Source organism: Choloepus didactylus, chromosome 12 (genome assembly GCF_015220235.1).
Source record: "Choloepus didactylus isolate mChoDid1 chromosome 12, mChoDid1.pri, whole genome shotgun sequence".
NCBI classification, from domain to species: Eukaryota; Metazoa; Chordata; class Mammalia; order Pilosa; family Megalonychidae; genus Choloepus; species Choloepus didactylus.
The window spans coordinates 80,093,407-80,114,010 of record NC_051318.1 but is presented as its reverse complement, the minus strand read 5'-3'; the positions used below and the strand labels follow the sequence as shown (position 1 = coordinate 80,114,010).

General features: G+C 36.4%; 1 protein-coding gene across 1 annotated transcript in view; it reads right to left on the bottom strand.

Moving 5' to 3' along the window:
- Positions 1-20,604, bottom strand: part of DIAPH3 (diaphanous related formin 3) — a 584,600-nt gene that overhangs the window by 149,308 nt on the left and 414,688 nt on the right. The window contains exon 25 of the mRNA XM_037800254.1: positions 15,661-15,796. Coding sequence (XP_037656182.1) covers positions 15,661-15,796 — 136 coding nt within the window. The remainder of the gene's footprint in view (positions 1-15,660; positions 15,797-20,604) is intronic.

Below are 20,604 nucleotides of genomic sequence, written 5' to 3'. Positions count from 1 at the left end.
CATTTACCATCTGTGAGAAACTTATGGGTTGTAAATGGTAAGGTAATTAGTGAAATGCTAGTCATTTCTAATGACAGTTGTTATGGATAAAGATTTTATCCAGGTTAAATTGATCTCAGAACCTTGCTGATCACTGGAGGCCACTCTACCTTTTATTACAAGACTCAGTAGCTACACTATGCTGAACACGTCACACATTAAGATGCATTATAACTAGATCAAGCTGCTAGTTTATGCATGTTAATAAGCTCTGCCTCTAATAGACTTGAAGTGCTGATTGAGCATTTGTCAGGGAAAAGAGAAGTTGTCAATCTGTTAAAAGGTCAACTGATTTTGTAATATATGACATTTTCACTCCTGTTCTACATATATATTAAACACCTTCCATTCAGTAAATTGAGACTAGATAGCAGAGACATTTTATTAATGAAAAGGCTTATCTATTTACACATATACCCATACATACATACCTGCATAAATATGTATTTCCCTAAGTTCCCCCATCAGTAACTTTTTAAAAATACAGCTCTCTCTTACTGATCAAAAATCTAGGGAAAATGTTCTAAAACAGATAAGTTTCTAAATAGTCCTATAACCAACTGGAAAGCAAAGGGCATACCAGACGTGGAAAGAGACTCCATTAACTACTCAAAGAAAGGTGTCTTATAATAGAGCCTGTATTGTTAATACAGAGCAGGATTACAGAACTAATAGAAGACTAAACAAATTTTGATTGCTTGAGTTCTAACGAAAAGCCAATGTTTCTTTACATAAAAGTTAATTTACAGAATAGAGATGGAATTTTCAGAGTTAGAAGGAACCTTATTTTATAGATGAGGAGGCTCAAGTTCTGGGAAACTAGATGGTCTGCTCCCCACTTCCCAGCTTCTGGTAGAAGTGGGGCTTGAGTACTGGACATCCTGACCCCCAGGCCTGGTGCTCAGCATTACATGACTTGGCTTATATTCTGAGAAAACAATGCTGTCCATAACGTTGAGAATTGGGGCAAGCAGAAAAACTACCCTCTCTAAAATTTCATTCTGTCCCACACTTCCCTATCTTCTATCCCTGCTTTATTCTTTTCTTCTTTGAACTAATTAGCTTCTAGCACTATTATTTTCTCTGTTGTCTATCTTTTCCACCAGAATGTAAATCCATGAGGGCTGGGATGTTTGCTTGCTTTGTTTTCTCCTGCAGCCTTAGTGCCTAGGATAGTCCATGACATAATATGTGCTCAATAAATACTTGTTGAATTAAGGAGAGATTCTAATAGGAAGAATTTTTCTCCCACACAGTCATAATTCTATTAATAAAAGAGGTATTCCAATGCTAATTTTTATCTTTACACAATGAAATCATGCACATTTTATCATGCAACATCCTATATATTTATTATGTACTAATATGTCCTTGGAGATACACATAGACCTTCATCCTCTTTTGAATGTCTGCATTTCATTTCCTAGTATGTTATGTACTGTTTTTAATGTTATCACTACTCCTAGTAGATATCCAATGCTAATTTTTAAAATTTTTATTTAGGAATTTAATAATCAGAAGAGCAAAGCATACAAAAGCCTTGAAAATGTCTCTTAGAATGCTAGAGAAGAAGTGATTTTTAAAATATCACTAAATACTAACTAAAACAACATCATATATGCCAGGGGAAAAAACAGCATACACACACACACAAAAGCCAACTTCAATAACGAGAATCCCTGAGCCTTGGGACTAAATTCGGTGGCTGGTTTCAGCTGAAGAACAAGTAGGGTTGGGACATTTTTCTTCAGGAGGATAAGGGGACATAGTATCCTTTTTATCCTGCCCCCACCCCAAGTCTCAGTCAGACTCTCCAGAAAAGTGGCACCCGCAGGTTATGCTAAAGAGCTAAAAATGATTGGGTTTTTGGAGCTTTTTTTGTTAGCCTAGTTATCAAAAAAATGCCTAAACTGTCTTTTAACAAAGGACCTTGCTTTTCTTCCCCTAAGAAAGAAACTAACATTAACTGTGCAGCTATTACTTTTCAGACCCTATGCCAGGCCCTTTCAGGGAAAATTATCTGCTAGATAAAAGGTATTAAATTGGAGACGCGGAATCAATGTCTCCTAAAGGTAGTTACAGGCATCCATCTACCCACTCACCGATGTTTTTTACCCTGGCTCCCCACACCCAATCTGCTGTAAAGCCCTATCGATTCCACCTCTAAACTGCCTTGCCTTTCAAATCCATCCCCTCATTTCTTTCTCAGTACACTGTAGTTTTAGACTTCAGCATTTATCTCCTCCAATATTCCAACAGTCTTAATAACTGGCTGCACTCTTTCTAGTCCTCTCCACCGCCAGTCCTCTCATCCACCTGCAATTTTACCACAGAGCCATCTCTCAGCAGACCATATCCCCGGCCTACTTAGTACCCTTGGAGTGTGCCTATAAAATGAGGCAAAAGACTCAAAGCACAGCACCGTCTCCTGGCTTCCAAAGTAGCCTCATCTCTTCCCACAACTCTACCCAAAGATCACTGCAGGCCTGCGACATTACTTTTTCTCCAAACAAGAATTTCATGGCTCTGTGTCGTAATTTACTTGACCCACTCATTCTCAGGCTTGGAAGACCTGGCCCCTGACTCCTTGTTTATTTGGTACCTGCCTAATTCGAGAGTTCACATCTCAAAGAAGTGACAGAAGTACTCTTTGCTGCCCTACTGCTCAGACCCCAGCCATTCCCTCCCTGCTCACACCCCAGTGTGGAAGACAAAAGGACAACTCAAAGTAGGAACAATCTGCTTGGAGAAGGGCTGTAAATGGAAAAGACCCCTCCATCTGATGGAAGAGAGACTGGGGAGGGAGGAGATTACCTGGAGTACAGAAGCCCTGCAGATGGCTCCTCACTCTGGGAAGGAAGTGGGCACACAGGATAGAATTTCCCATGGAGTTGCAGGAGTGGAATCCAAGAGTGGAAGAGTCTGTGCCCTACACGTGACTCTGCCAGGAATGGCAGATCCACCGAGACACCATGAAGATTTATCCTGCACTCTTGGGATGGGCCGGGGAGCAAGTCCAGGCACGGGAGGGCCGAAGGCTGTGGAAGGAGCAGTAACTTTCTATGGGCCCTGATAGAGAGTAAAAAAAGTGAGCTGAGAAAGAGTAGGCATTTTAAGTGAAGAACAGTTACATTTCTGTGAATCACCAATGTAAGGGAGCAGAGCTAGGAAAGAAGAGAAATCTAACAGATTTTCCAGTTTACCACTCAGGGGCAAAAAAGCCATCACCTTTACAAGGAGCAGACAGGACAAATCATGTCAAACTAGGGAGGCTGTTTCAGACCTAGACAAAATGGAGCCAAGAAGAGTGCTCACCCTTAGAAGTGTGTCTGCCACCTGCTTTCAGACTGGGCATCCATCGTAGGGAGAAGGAAAATGAGAAAGCACAGAAGGGAATTTCAAACATGAATAAATGAATTCTACATTGGAATTACTGAGTTAATACAGAAAGAGAGAGAGAGAGAGAATTGCCAAAGTTGTTTACCATTAGGCAGGCTGGTGAAATTAAACTGCAGTTTGAAACTAAACTGCATTTCTAGAAATAGTTACATCTTTGCATACCTGAGTTTGTTGTCATAACTGTGAAATTCCTACTTGTTACCAAAACTGTAAGGAAGTAAAATAAACTTGACAGATGTCATATCTTGTCCTGGGATTGGGCCAATTTACTTTTAAGTGAGTCTATACAAAAAGAACATGTATCTGAGGACATGAATCCCATAAATATTTAAAAAGAGCTTATTGAACACCTGCTATGGAAAGATACTATATTAGAAATGGCAGCTGACATTAATAGAGTTCTTTATTTTAACGTGACTAATTTTGTATAAAAGAGGTTTATTTCTGAAAGAGTTATTGAGAAATAATGGTATGCTTGATAAAGAAGCAAACTTTTCACAGCCAAATTAGATCATTAATTGAAGTACTGTTTAAAATAACTATAGTAAATGTTTCATGTCATTGTCCTATTTTCTTCTATTTTCTAAAAGATTAGTATTAAGTATCTGTGTTGGCTTGAAGCACTATTACCCCAGAAAATCATGTTTCTAAACTTAATCCATTCCTGTGGGTGTGAACTCATTGTATGTAGGACATTTGATGAGGTTACAATTAAGCTGTGGCCCAATTTAGTCAGGATGGGTCTTAAGACTATCGCTGACATCTTTTATAAGCAGAATGAAATTCAGACTGAGAGAAGACCACAGGATGCAAGAAGCTGAAGGTCAAGGGAACCCAGAGGGGAAGGGAGAAGCCAGGAGGGACCGCCACGTGCTTTGCCACCAAGGATCACTGGCAGCCAGCTGCAGAATGCCAGTTTTGGGGAAGAAAGTTATCACCTTGGTAACATCTTGATTTGGAATTTTTCCTAGACTCAAAACCATGAGCTAATTAATTCTCATTTTTTAAGCCAACCCATTTCATAGTATTTGTTTGAGCAGCCCGAGAAACCAAAACATTATCTAACTAATGAAAAGAGAAAAACCTTTATTTCAAAAGGGCCTCTGATACATTTCTTGGAGGAATACACTAAATTATCAAAACTTTTTTTTCCATTTTTTTTAAAATTATTATTGTGAACTTTAACATATATACCTAACAGCGAAAACTTTGAAAGTACGATTTCACAAGACTCAAAACTATTGATTTCTGGTTTCAGAACTGAACCCAAATCTGAACAAGCTAAAAGCATGTACCTGTCTGTGTACATGCACACACACAAACATATGCCACTGTCAGGATGATTCCCAGATGGAAATTTATACATATATCTAAGATTACTTCATAGTCTAAGGATGCTAAACAGTTTTGGAGATTTCCCCCCTTTCCCTTCTTGCCTCTCTCTTATTGGAGTTGTTGAATGATGACTGAGTTAGTATTCTGTATCTATGATATGCAATATAATAAAGTGCAATACTTTAGGAATAGAATGGTGCCAAATATAAAATGGTAATTTTCTCATGGGGGAGAGAAATGATTTGAATAAAGATACTCCTCTCCAAGCTTTTCCGTACCTCATGAATGTAGCAGTTCTGAAAAAAAGCTCGATATCATTTGATCTCTTCTAATGTTTTTCAGGCAGGGAAAAAATGGCCCTTAAACTCCCCATTGTGCCTGCAAGTACAATAGTAAGTGATTTTATGTTCAATCTCAGCAGATACCATGATTTAGAAAAGAGCAGTTCCTAAGATTTCAGTTCTGTGCGCCTTGAACTGTTTAAATGAAAGGATCAATCAGAATACACTATAACCCAAACCTGGTGTTGCCTTTGACCAAGTTCCTTCAGCTTCCCATGGAAGAGGTCTCCAAAAGTTTCAGGATATGCAGAAGAGTGGTAAAATTACGGTCTCTTCTCAAAGATGAAAGGTATTTCCAAATATTCATTAATGCTATTTTCACCTACCAAAGCCGAAATCACTTATAGTTTAGAGGAATTCAGAATACAATCAACAGAGTCACAGCAAAATGGAAGGTAATTTATTTAAAATATGCAAATAAATGTTTCATGTATTCAAGAAATAATCAATAACTACTATCAAAATGTATTGTAGTTTTTGAGAGAAGTAGAGAACACTGTTGTTCCATAAAAACATTCAGATAAATAATAGAGGGCAAAAGAAAAAGGAAAGCGTATTTATTCACATGTGAATCCAGAAGAAAACACAATCTAATTAGCATTGAGAACATCTATCGGATACCAGAGATCATAATGGCAATCCAGTACTAACAAGATCAATACTTATAAAATATCTGTGAAATATACTAGAAAGACTGCCTTTTTCTTAATTCTTAGTCTGTAAATTAAAATAGCTCTTTTGTTCATCAAGCAAACAATCTTCTTGACTTCATAACACTTTAAGGCTGGTGGCAGTCAAGTTAAAAAGATGAACTGTCACATTTAGAATCTTAGAATTAATGGCAAATCAGATTATCAGAGTTGGAATGACGTTGTAGGGAATCCATCCAACTTCCTAATGCAGTGATCCTTTATACAATACGTTTGAAAGTTAGTAACAGAGCCTCTAACTCAACACCAATTTAACAAAAATCTTTCTACTTTGCAAGAGTTCCTGCCTGAATAACAGTAATAATTTAAAAACCGACATTCAAAACATTATATTAAACTAAAATTACCATCACTTCCACCCATTAATGCTAATTATTGTTGGAAGTTCTATGGTGACAGTTCACTCTAGTCAGGCAATAGTATCTCATGATTTGCTTGTTTCAGAACTGTCAAATTGTTTCTGCCTTGGGGCATATTGGTCTATGCTAAGGCTGCCCTCCATGTTAACTCTGTTAATGTTATGCTGCTTCTAATTTCTTGAAGAGCACTGGATATGTGAGGAAGGAGCTATCCAGGAAACAATATTTTAAAATCCCTACAAAATAATGTCTAATTTTATCTAAACTCTAATGTCTATTTATGCTACTTTCAAGTAACACATAAATATTCAATTTCTCTGCTTAATTTTCCCAATCTTTCCTAGGGTATACTTATTCATCATCAAAAGCTAAATACTACTGAGTTCCTTTTCTCCTCTGTGAGATAATCACTCTGGACTTTGAACAACCCTCATCACCAAGTTCTGCATCATAGAATGGATTTCCTTCAACTTTAAGGATTTAATGTCAGAATGTCCAAAATATGGAGAGAAAAGAGACAGCCTATTAATAAACAAACAAAAACTTGGCTCTCCCTATGACCTTTTGACACACTGATATTTTCATCTCAAAAGATACACAAACAATAGTGGAAATACTGGTGACTATATGGTGGGATAAAAGGAGAAAAGCACAATGGTTATGCTAGATTGGGTACTGAACAATCAGCAGTCCAAACGCTTGCTAGCATTTAAAAAGTTCAACTTCACAACTTTCCATTTCAAATTAATAGAATCTAAAATAAAATAATTCTCTGCTGTCAGATATGTGCTTAAAGATTAAGTTACTCCTAACAACTGCCATGATTTTTATCAATATTTTTACTCATTTAACTACTAGATCCTCATTTTTCAACCCAGATCAACCATTTCGTCAATGCATGCTCTTGGCTACAAGAAGACAGGAAAAAAGTTAACTGAATAGTTCTTGACTCTGTCACAAACAAACAAACAAACAAAAACCAAAGACTAGAGTCTAGGATTATCGATCTATATCAGGAATTGGCAAACTTTTTCTGTAAAGAGCTGGTTAGAAAATATTTGAGGCTTCATGGGTTGTAAGGTCTCTGTCGCATCTACTCAATTCTGCACTTGGAGCTGGAAAGCAGCCATAAACAAGGAAAGGATGGGTGTGGCTGTGTTGCAACAAAACTTAATTTACAAGAACAGAAGCAGGCTGATTTGGCTGGAGAACTGTACTTTGGAGACCACTGATCTAAATCTTTAACTTTCACAAAAAATAACTATAGGCTAAACTGACTACAAAATGGAAGAAATGTCTTTTTGATCAATTAATTTGTATTGACTGCTTGGCAAATTTTACTGAGTGTCTTCTGTAGTATCTACCAGGTTCACACACTGCCCTAGGTCCTATGCAAAAAAGAACATTTAAGCCCATGTTCTTGAAAAACATACATTCTAAAACAGATCAAATGATGAGAATAACCAAATAGTCCATATATGTTATATGGCAAGACTATAATGGCTTACAAGAAAAGCATAACTGTTCAGAGAAGACATTTTGGGAAAGACAAGAACAGAACTAAATCATATTTTGTAGGATTCAGTCAATTAGGAATTAGGAGAAGAGAATCTATGGCAAGGAGCAAACCACAAACCCATGACGAAAAGTAGAAATGACCCTGGTGCCTGTGCAGTAGAGAGTGGATGGTGTAACCAGTTCAGCAGAAACAGAGAGCATTCACTGACAAGTACAAGTCCATCGTTTCCACGAGCTCTGCAGCCAGATGTGAGTCAGAATTCAGAGTTGTTCAGATTTTAGAAAGGCCAAAAAGGTGCATATGCTGTAAATATTATACCCAGCCTGAAGTAGGGCAGCAATCCTCTAATCAAACTTGTCATCTCTGCAGCATGCGTATTCACATTCCATGGAGCCACATATTGGTTCAGGTCAGGTTTTTACATCATATGAGATTGAGCTCTACAGTTACTTAAAAACTTTGGTTTCCAGAGTTTTTGAATTGCAAAAGGGTTTGTGGATTTATAGTGGATTTAGGCTGAGGCAATTGACTTTCTGTGGCAACTTTGCTTAATTGGTTGTTATCTTTTCTTGACCAGCACCAATAAGTTTTAGATTTCAGTGATGGTATATATTTCATCTCTTTTCCAACTGTAATACTTTCTTTTTCTTTTTTTGAAAGTATTGGATGGAGATCTATGAAGGTACCATGTAGGTTCAAAAGTCAACCTTTTGGTGGATCTACAACAATTGGAGGTCTCTATTTCTCAGGTTCAATGCTAAAAACAGATATTTACATAATGTATAAAAGATATGCATAGATAATATAAATAAGTTTCTTAAAAGATGAAAATATTTCTGGTTTTATGTCTAAAAATAAGACAACAACACTCATTTTCTATCTCTGAAATTCAAAAGAATATACCTTCCCACTAAATCCAAATAATAATTCCACTCAGGACTGGCAGTCTGTTTTGAAGGATTTATCATGACAACAACCCACCACTTTTTTTTTCAAAAGAAAGTGCACATTATGTAAACAACTACTAATTAGAGGGGATAGTTACCTAAGTAATAGACAACATAACACACAAAGAAGATGACACTGTGACTGAGTTCTCAATTATAATACAATAGATGTAGTTGATACTATCACAGTTGCAGAGTTCTCCACATTGTGATGAGATCAAATAATGGACTGGTATGATTTAGCCCTAGAAAATGACAGGGTAAATCTGTGTGTGGTAACAGAAAAGTTATAAATAAATGATGTTGGCATAAAAATTTCTTTGGTAAAATTTTTAGAAGTAATTCATGCAATATCATAAATATTTAACTTATTTTGCCCAAATAAAGTTTATGACAATTGGCGTTTAATCTTTCATTTCAAAACAAATTTGCAGAACAAAAACCGAAGTCTATTTTCTATTCAACATATAGTTGGTATTACATAACATTTATAAGCATAGCAATGGAAGAAACATTTTGAAAATGGTTTTTAAATACTGGATGGGCAATAAGTCGATTAGTATGAGGATGTACCCCAATGCTTAACAAAGAGTGACACAGATAATTCTCGAGAAAGTTAAAAGAAAAAAAGGAAAAATTAATCAACAGTTTTAGGAATTCTGTGCTGGAGAAACCGGAGGGCCCCCTCTCCTAACTTCCCTTTTCTGAAATTTGTTGGAAAGGGCATGAGAGCCTTGCATAGCTACACAGAGAAGCCATCTCTCAGTGCACACTAAGGTTGGGCTCTGAATGAGTTTTCACAACTGAAGCGGTGTTATTCAAGTGGAAGAGATTCCTGCACATCAGTGAAAACCTACATAACTGTTAGAGAGACCCCTGGAAAATTTCCCACCAGGACACCTCTTGCTACTATTCACAGAGTGGTCTCTCAGTCTCTTATCAGCTTCCCATGGGAAGGAAAGCATGTTAGCTGGTGGGGTAGGGGTGTCTTAGGGCACCTGATCTGGAGTGAAGCATTTGTGCTCCGTCAAAAGCTACCTTGTCTATCTACGGCAAATTCTCTCGTCCCTTAACTTCTAACCTGATGAAAACAATGACTATATTGGAGACATTTCTATCCTCCTTCGAACTGTTAAGCTCTAAAACTTTGTTGAGCCCAGAACTATTCTATCAAGGCAAGGGACAGTGTGGAGGGTGGGGAGGATGGGCTGCTGACGGTTTTCTGCCAGTCCTTGGCATTGACATTAGGGTAAAAAACCTTCGGATAATCAGAAAAACCAAAGCTGAATCTGGCCTGGAGGGCTTTTGGCAATCCCTACCCCCCCATCCCCCAGCTGCCCCCAAGTTTCCCAACACAAAGGAAGAGGCGGCCAGGCTTGGAAAATCTTTGATTATGGTACCCCCAAAGAGATGGGTGTCCCTCTCATGCAAAGTTTCCAGGGAAAATGATTCTCAATCTCATATATGTATTTCAGTGCTGGTTACCAAATACTAATGTACATTTTGCTCCTTTTTTTCCTGGAAGTATGGTTAAATCATCAGTGGTAAAGAAATAATAAAACAGTATTTTAAAATGTGGTTTCTGGTCAGAAGACTTGAGTCCTGGCTCCACTGCTGGCTAAATCTGTGACCATGTACAAGTTACTTAACCTCTTCAATGAAAATAGTATTGTAAGTTTGTTCTAAGTATTACATGCAATAATGAACATACACAGAGCCTGGCACATAATAAGTATTCAATAAATGTTAGCTATTATTATTATCATTATAATTATTATTACTAGTCAATAAAAGATGAGAGCAAGACAAATATACTGAAGCCAATGAAATTTAATTTGCACTATCTTTCTGTTTTCTCTATAGAGAAATGATTAAAGCCATTGGCTTATTTATATGCATCAATTTCCAATAACTCTAGAAAACAGAAAGCACTTCTGCACAAAACAAAAATATGTGCAATTATGGAAAATAATCTAAGTTTTATGATATCTTTAAAGGACAGTAATTGTCAAAGCCTTTATGAATACGAGTACGAACATTAATTGCATATCAGATGAGATTGGAAGAGATATTCCCAAGTAGTACTTATGTAAGATGCATTTCCTCTAAAATGGAGGCCTAATTGCTTAGTTATCCTAAATTGCAGAATACAACACAAAGGAGCAGTTTTGGCCATGTGGGTAAACAACAGATTTCTAAATGCTAATTATCTCTTTATTCAATACACTGAAGTTGCACTAAATGAGGCATTTAAGACTAATAAACAATAAACAAATTGTAACCTAAAGACTGAAATATAGGAGCTGCTCACATAGTTTTTATTGCTCCATTAAATAAGTTCTTATTTACTTCCCCCAATAAACATAATTATACAACACGAGGTCCATCTCAAGGCCATTCTGATATGCTATTCAAAAATTATGGGAATCAAATTACATACTCAGGAAGTACTAAAGCATAACATTTGAATTCTATTATCAAATGCCCTATTTTTTTCCATGATTAGCAAACAGAAATGGAGTTTGGAAAAAGTACATAATCACAAGAAATCACTATTACTATCTGTCATGCTATAAATGATCACACATAAGGGTAGCTATGCACTTCAAATGAATTCTAGTGTCTGTCTTTACCAGATAGTTTCTATGTCAGATGCTTAATCCTTTGGGTAACTTACAAGTCAAAATAATTTAAACTTAAAAATCAACCTTGGAAAATTTATTCAAAATTCACATACTGATTAAATAGCGAAAATGTAGTGAGTTTGTTTATTTAAAATCAAATCTTTCAGTGCAAACAACCAGGACTGCATATGCAAATAATTAAGAGACCTCCAGGCTCACATTTTTAAAGAAAGCAATACCGAGAAAACAACCTTTTAAGGCTGTAATGATAATTTAAGATTCCTATGCTTTCTTAGTACTGCTGCTCAAAAGAATTTTTAATGCTTCATATTGCTTCTCAGGGAAATTTAGTCCACTGTTCCATCTTTATTTTCATTCTATTAACAAAAATCACATTCTGAAATGATAGTGATAATAAATAGCAAATTGAAAATAGTTGCCTGCTCTCTTGCTAGGGGCAACTAATGATTTATGATGAGTAAAAAAGAAAGAGCAGGTATTTAATTTATTCTACTACTCCAGGTGGTGATAGGAGAATTTGTGAAAATGTGAAAACACTCAATTCTTATTTGCATGATGAAAATACTCAAGTTGTGAAGCTATAAGGAAGGAAGCTCCCTGTGGGTTTATGGCAGGATCTTCTCTTCCTCTATCATTCAGGGATGCAAATCCTGTACACAAAATTAAGATTAAACAAAAATTCTTGATCCAGAGAGGTAACAAAACATTAATGTAAATTCAACAATTCACCCTTCTACATTTTTTAAGAGTAGGAAAGCCAGGATGACAATTTCGACAAAGGAGAAATTAGTTTAGGAAATCAGTTTGGCAACATGAATCAAAGGACCTAAAAATATTTATCCTTTTCTGTTCTGTATCCTAATGAAACAATTAATTTTTCAATTATTTATGCATAAATGCATTTATAACATTGAGAAGTTAGAAATAACTATGGTTCTAAGCCATCATTACTGACTGATGCACGTTAGATTAGAAACGGCATATATAGCAAATGCAATATGACACAAATATTTAAAATTAGAAATCAAAAATTACAAGTTATGAATAAGATGAAAAATTCAGAAAGTTCAGCAAGACACTCAACTGCAGCTTTAGTAGGATCATGGCTACTCTTAAAGGTAGAAAATTTAAACAATGAAAGAACACTGTACCAAAATGTTCAGTGATTCTTTGGACAGGGAGATTATGGGCAATGGTCTTTTTTTTTTTTTTTTAATCATCATTTTATTGAGATATATTCACATACCACGCAGTCATACAAAACAAATTGTACTTTCGATTGTTTACAGTACCATTACATAGTTGTACATTCATCACCTAAATCAATCCCTGACACCTTCATTAGCACACACACAAAAATAACAAGAATAATAATTAGAGTGAAAAAGAGCAATTGAAGTAAAAAAGAACACTGGGTACCTTTGTCTGTTTGTTTGCTTCCCCTACTTTTCTACACATCCATCCATAAACTAGACAAAGTGGAGTTTGGTCCTTATGGCATTCCCAATCCCACTGTCACCCCTCATAAGCTACATTTTTATACAACTGTCTTCGAGATTCATGGGTTCTGGGTTGTAGTTTAATAGTTTCAGGTATCCACCACCAGCTACCCCAATTCTTTAGAACCTAAAAAAGGTTGTCTAAAGTGTGCGTAAGAGTGCCCACCAGAGTGATCTCTCGGCTCGTTTTGGAATCTCTCTGCCACTGAAGCTTATTTCATTTCCTTTCACATCCCCCTTTTGGTCAAGAAGATGTTCTCCATCCCACGATGCCGGGTCTACATTCCTCCCCAGGAGTCATATTCCACGTTGCCAGGGAGATTCACTTCCCTGGGTGTCTGATCCCACGTAGGGGGGAGGGCAGTGATTTCACCTTTCAAGTTGGCTTACCCAGAGAGAGAGGGCCACATCTGAGCAACAAAGAAGCATTCAGGAGGAGACTCTTAGGCACAAATACAGGGAGGCCTAGCCTCTCCTGGGCAATGGTCTTTTGATTCCATTATTTTTCAGGTGTTTTTTTTTTTTTTTTTTTTTTTTTTTTTCCCAGTTGCTTCTGCTCTTTTTTTTTTTTTTTTTTTTTTAATCATCATTTTATTGAGATATATTCACATACCACGCAGTCATACAAAACAAATTGTACTTTCGATTGTTTACAGTACCATTACATAGTTGTACATTCATCACCTAAATCAATCCCTGACACCTTCATTAGCACACACACAAAAATAACAAGAATAATAATTAGAGTGAAAAAGAGCAATTGAAGTAAAAAAGAACACTAGGTACCTTTGTCTGTTTGTTTGCTTCCCCTACTTTTCTACACATCGATCCATAAACTAGACAAAGTGGAGTTTGGTCCTTATGGCATTCCCAATCCCACTGTCACCCCTCATAAGCTATATTTTTATACAACTGTCTTCGAGATTCATGGGTTCTGGGTTGTAGTTTAATAGTTTCAGGTATCCACCACCAGCTACCCCAATTCTTTAGAACCTAAAAAAGGTTGTCTAAAGTGTGCGTAAGAGTGCCCACCAGAGTGATCTCTCGGCTCGTTTTGGAATCTCTCTGCCACTGAAGCTTATTTCATTTCCTTTCACATCCCCCTTTTGGTCAAGAAGATGTTCTCCATCCCACGATGCCGGGTCTACATTCCTCCCCGGGAGTCATATTCCACGTTGCCAGGGAGATTCACTTCCCTGGGTGTCTGATCCCACGTAGGGGGGAGGGCAGTGATTTCACCTTTCAAGTTGGCTTACCCAGAGAGAGAGGGCCACATCTGAGCAACAAAGAAGCATTCAGGAGGAGACTCTTAGGCACAAATACAGGGAGGCCTAGCCTCTCCTGGGCAATGGTCTTTTGATTCCATTATTTTTCAGGTGTTTTTAATAATGTGGAAGTATTCTTTTTAAACTGAAAAAAAATAGCAAATTTAGTTGATCTTAAAAATGGAAATTTCCTTCTGGAGAATCATATTTTTAAATTAGAACATTATTAAGGCTGCATTGGGCAATCTTCTTAAACTTTTTGCTTCTTTGAGATTTTCAACTTTCCAAATTATAACAGAATTGCTGGGGGGTTCTGTGTGATAGGCCTTGGGGCAAACCCCTCACACAATATAGCTGTCAAGTAACTCATTCAGAAAACTCTACAGCCAACACTAAAGAAGCCAATGTACAAACACCAGAATGCTCTTTGCTAGATGGTAATACACTATTTTAAAATTATTCCAGAAGTATATATTTTAGTCCAGGCTAAACGTCTTTGATCTCTGTTTTTAACACTTGAAGGTATTTCTGAGAACATTCCCTGAATTTCAAGTATGCTCTTATAAACAAAAAATTTTGCTTGTATGATTTTTCTTCCTTGGAAGAAACAGTGTGATACATTAAGGTACTCAGTTTTCTTTATTAAACATAAAATATGTTTGTAAAAGTGAAAGTAAAGGCACAGTAGGCTTCTCTGTTTATCCTTGAGAAACCTTAGGTAAATTTGCAGTCATGAATTGTAAACAATGGTAATTTAGCAGTGATGCTGATGGCTATAATTAAAACCTTATGCAATTCTTAGTGGTTTGGAGGTGGAAGAGCCAGGGAGAATTTTCAGGGAGCGAAAAATCAAACTACAATTTACTTAATTCTTTTTGCATCTAAGTTAGTGATATCTTTAGCTTTGGAAAATATATACATATGTTTCCATAAAACAGTAATTTTTCTATTTTTTTGTTCTACCTTTTATCCCAAAACTTTTTAATATAGAAAATTTCAAAATACACAAAAATACAGAAGATAAGGAATGAACCCGCCTCCCCGACCAAGTACCCATAACTCAATTTCAGCAATTATCCATTTAAGACAACCTTGTGTCATCCTCCACTTCATAGACAACCCAGATTATTTTGATTTAAATCCCAGATATCATACCTTTTCGAGTGTAAATTTTCAGCATTTGTCTCTAAAAGATACTTTAATCAAAAGTTTCCCACCTTCATCACTTGTTTCCTTCACATGGAATATTTTGTTCAAGAAATTAGATTATCTATCCTGTAAAATTTCCCATAATCACTTTGCTATGCTTGCTAACTTATAAATTGATATAATGTAGTCAAAGAAATGAAAATATATTGGAGCCGAAAGACTACACAAGAGGGCCAAATCGCCTATCACCAACAATAGAATGAAGACACCACTTGTTATTAAAATAAAAGCGGTAGGGGGAAGCCCATTAAAAAAAAAGAATTATTCTGTGTTTAACTATACAAATGAATGATAGTATTTTTCTTTTCACTAAAGTACACTACAATGCTAATAAGGTAACTAGTATAAATCTTAAGTGTATATGGTTTAAATAGCAAATATGATAGTACTCACCTGTCTTCATTTCTAATAAGCGCTTTTTCTTTTGCTGGCGTTCAAGTCTTTCTTTCTCTGCTAGCTCTTTGGCTATTCTGGCACGTTTTTCTTTTTCCTCTTCTTCTCGTTTTTTGACATTCTCCTTTATTGCTTGCTATCATAAATGAATTTTGAAAATGATCAATTTTAACCACAGAGCTTAAACAAAGAAAACAGAAAGTTATCAATCTGAAATTATGCATGGTAAAACCATGATTAAATATCTTTTAAATGATGGTTACTTCTTAAATTAGTAACACAGTGTTTTAAAAGATATGCACATAAACCATTGCTAAATGCTAAATTATGTATCTACAAATAAATATAACTGTTATATTTAAAACATCTGCATCTCAGTGAAATCAACTAAGAAGGGAGAAGGGAGATAAAAAATAAAAATAAAAAAACATTTCACAAATCAAAACTGGTTTCCCATGTACATTTCCAAAAGAGATCTAACAACTATATTGAGTACACCATACCACCTCTGCCAAGTAAATTATTGAGTACAGGAAAAACTGTGGAAGAGAGAAGAGTTATAGTGAGAAGACTCATGAGGATGACTACATAAATATTTACCATTTCAAAGCCAGGCCCTCTGATTGTTTATTAAAACAATAACATGCTAACCATAAGAAGATCTCAACACACATGTGATTATTATTGAATTTCTTACTTTTAAAGTTTCATACAAATCAAGGTAAACATGGATTTTTGTAAGTGCCAACAAACAGTGTGGCATCACATTAACATCTCCTAAATGTAGATCAGGCACATTTTAAGTGCCAGTGAAACCCAGAAAGGTTATCTTGCTGTTAGTTTATGATCCATGGTATTAAATAGAAAAGTGTGTATGTAATTAAACAACAAGTAACAAGTAGGTAAATTATGTTATTCTCTGGGATGCTTTAATTTCTTCTTTTGGTGCTTTTTTTTTTTAAACTCTAGAGATATTGCCAGTTATTCATTAGAAATCAAAGAATAAATAATATTACAGACTGAAAAAAATTAAAGGAAAAGTAAACAGATAATAAGGAAGAGCAAAAAGCATAGAGGGAATGTTAACTCATCTATCCATTCATTATTAAGATTAGTAAATGCTTCTGTTTTTTGATGAGTATTTTTATATAGTACTATATAAAAACAGTGATGCAATAGAGAATACCTCAGGAGTTACTTTACATTAGATGGACAGATGAGGCCTCATTCTCTGATTTGACATCTAAAACATATCTTGAAGGCCAGTGACATAGCTAGGTGATGATTTGGAAGAACATACCAGGTAGAGGGAATAACTAATTAATGCAAAGGTTTTTGGTGCGTTTGACAGATAGAAAGGACAGTATACTTGTACAAGGTGAGGTCAGGGAGATAGATGAGGCCTAATCATTTAGGCTGACTCTTCTAGGCCACCATAGAGGGTTTGGATTTTATTTTAAGGGAATTGGAAACGCAATGGAACTTATCAAGCAAAAACATGAGAGACTAAGCACTCTAAAATAGAAGCACTAATCAAGCACTTATATTCCAAATTAACTTTTCAAAGATGATTATTTAACAAATGGGTTTGGAAGCTAAAGGTGGTATCTCCCTTAAAGAAATGGAATTATTTACTACTCAGTATAATAAAGAGCATGTCTCCCCCTGGGGTAATGGTCTGGCAAGATCACTGCCCATTATTAAAGATTTGGGTTCCACCTTGAAAATACCACGCTAAGTGAAACAACCCAGACACAAAAGGACAAATATTGTATTATTCCAGCTATATGAAATATCTAGACTAGGCAAATTCATGGAGACAAAAAGTAGATTAGACATTACCAGAGGCTGGGAAGTAGGGAGGAATGGGAAATTATTGCTTAATGGCTACAGAGTTTCTGTTTAGGGTGATGAAAACTTTTGGAAATAAACAGTGGTGACAGTTGCATAAATATTGTGAATGTAATTAATGTCCCTGAATTGTACACTTAAACAGGCTAAATTCATAGTACCTACATTGTACCACAATAATAAATAGATTCAAGGGAAAGAAAGATCATCAACTAGATTTGTCTCCTTTGCTCATAAAGTTGATACCCCTTTTCAACATGAACAGGTTAGGGTGGTCACTACCTAGACATACCTGAAAATTGGGAAAGTGATTAAACTACAGGAAGAGGTAGCAACAGACAAGATGGAATTTAACAAAGGATTATGAATACTGAATCTTTATATAATTTGTTTCTCCTTGGTTGCTAAGGTATTAGAATAGTTAGAAGGAAAAAATTGAAATGCTAGAACTCTAACCCATAACATCTTTGAAATTTGTCCTGTAGGTATCAAAGTATTTCAAATTAAAAAGTTAAAAAAAAAGTCTTTGCTCTACAAGACACTCATTGGTGACTTCAGTTTTGCTCATGAATGTTGTGTTCCTGACAATAGAAGTATGAGTGTACTAGTGAATTATGATATAAACTTAGCAAACTGAGAAAAAAATCAACATGGGCAAAGAAGGCAGGAGAAGATACCTTAAAAATAGAATATAAACAGGGGTTCAAAGACTGCCTATACCTGTATGTGTGTGTGTATGCACACCCTTGAATGTATGTATAAGGTAGATAGGGTTGGAAGAGTATACTGCAGTAGAGAAAAGGATAAACAATATTCAGGACTCAAAACCGTATTTCTTGAATGAGGGACATGAATGAGAGAAACCTACTAAAGATAAATATTGTATCATGCACCTTATTTGTGAAAGACAAAAATTTCTGATGTGAATTTTCTACTTTAATGACTGGATGCATTTAAACAAGATCTTTTAGAAGACTACCTTTCACCAGCTATAACTGCCAAACCCTTTTGGTATTCCATTGGACCATAAAAAGTAAAAATTACTTCCTGGGACCTATAAAAATAATGTTTATATTTGGAAATAAGGTCTGAAGTAGTTTTTAAACCTATTTTGTTTTACGGAAAATGCAGTATTGATTTTCATTTAAAAGTTTATCTCTTTTAAAACATATCTTATTCTGACATAACTGTTAGGAGAAGAATTTTAGCTGGAAAAATACCAATAGACAGCATAGAAATAGGTACTTAGTCTGAAACTAATATCCCAGTCCAAACAGTAATTTGGGATTTTCCTTTATTCCAAATGTTTGAGAAGAAAAAGTGGCCTAAAACAGAAAAAATGAATAGAGAACCACAGTATTCTACATTATTCTATCACCTCTTAGTTACTTTAATCCAGAGAAGAAAGTTAAGGTTGAGCCAGACATAAAGAGAGCTGGCTATGAGATAAATATTTTTTCATCATTTTATTCTTGACCTGGTTTTCTATTTAGTCAATTGGCTAATAAACTCACTGCAACTGACTAATTTCAGCTATGTATTACCAAAAGAAATTCAGAGTGTTTGAGGAATTTTACAGGTAAAGCCTGTTACATGCACGTCTCAGAAATGTCTGTGGATTTACAAGTCCACAGCAATGACTGCAGAGATTCCCAAACTTCAGTCATCATGTTGAGTGTTCACTTCAAGAGCACAATCAATAATCTACCTGAGCAACTAAGGCAAAATATTTTTTATGGTAACAACAGATTATACAATATCTACATAAAAACACATAGAGGGATGATGTCATCAACATAAAACTCTCCAGACAGTTGATGAAAAAAAGGACAATTCTGACTTGTTTGAAATAGACTGGAGAAAGACCCTGCAAATACCGAATTGGAGAAAGAGAAGAATTTCAAGTAGAAATCTTCCATCCCAGACCAGCCAGTCCTCTCCTCTCCCCTCTCACTTGGTCTCATGTGGGAAAGGCACAAAATCAGAAGACAGGACCCTTCCCACCGCAGGCTACAAAACCTCTCACAGCAGTGAGACATAACCCCACCGTTTGAAGACCCGGGGGTTGGGGAGAACATTTCAAGGCCCAGGTCAGTGAGGGATAAAGAGACTGAGAAAACATGGACACAGACTGGGCTTCCAGCCCTGCTTCTGAAAACCCTTCCCCCACCCTTGAGGGAAGCAGCAGATGGTGGCCATTTCCTCGCCTGGGGAATGGCTGGAGTAGTGGGTCAGCAGAGAGAGTCCTCTGCCTGCCACAGGTGGAGCCCCACACAGAGCCAGATTTTGGCCGGCAACATAAGGGCATAGGAATCCCACAGTTTCAGTTCAGTTGTGTAGATGCAGCCTATGCTTGGAGACAGAGCAGCTTCTGAGGTCAATTATGTTACCACATTGTCATCTGCTGGACAATCCAGAAGGTGCAAGGGAATTGAAAAACTTTTAAAAAGATGCTACAGACCCTTTCTTAAGATGACAGGAGCTGGTCTACACACCCTGTACAAAAACCTGGCCCTGTTTTGGCTGAGAAACATGGAAGATCCAACCGTTAAAGCAGGGCTCTAAAACAAAACCAGGTATTTTTGGCCAGTGGAAAGCAGAGCACCACTGGAAGACAGCAGATTTGCATTAGCACACACAGTGAATGTACTGGGGTGCCCAGTGCCTATCTACCATCCCTGTGGCAGGCCACAGTGGGTGCCTGATTTTGGTGGGAACACTGGGGGGAAGAGCCACTCTGACAACTGGCCGGGTGATCAAAGACAATGAACAAGAAAACCCTAGAAAAAGAGAGAAAACAACCTCCAGAATAAACCAATCAGGAAAATCAGATGCCTAGACAGCAAAAACTCATAAGCCACACCAGGAAACATGAAGATATACCCAGTCAAAGAAGCAAACTAACACCTCAACTGAGATTCAGGAGTTGGAAAAACTAATTAAGGATGTTCAAACAGATCTTCTAAATCAAATAAATGAGTTGAATGAAAATATGACAAAAGAGATGAAGGATATAAAGAAGACACTGGGTGACCATAAGGAAGAATTCGTAAACTTGGAAAAAGGAAATGGCAGAACTTATGGGAATGAAAG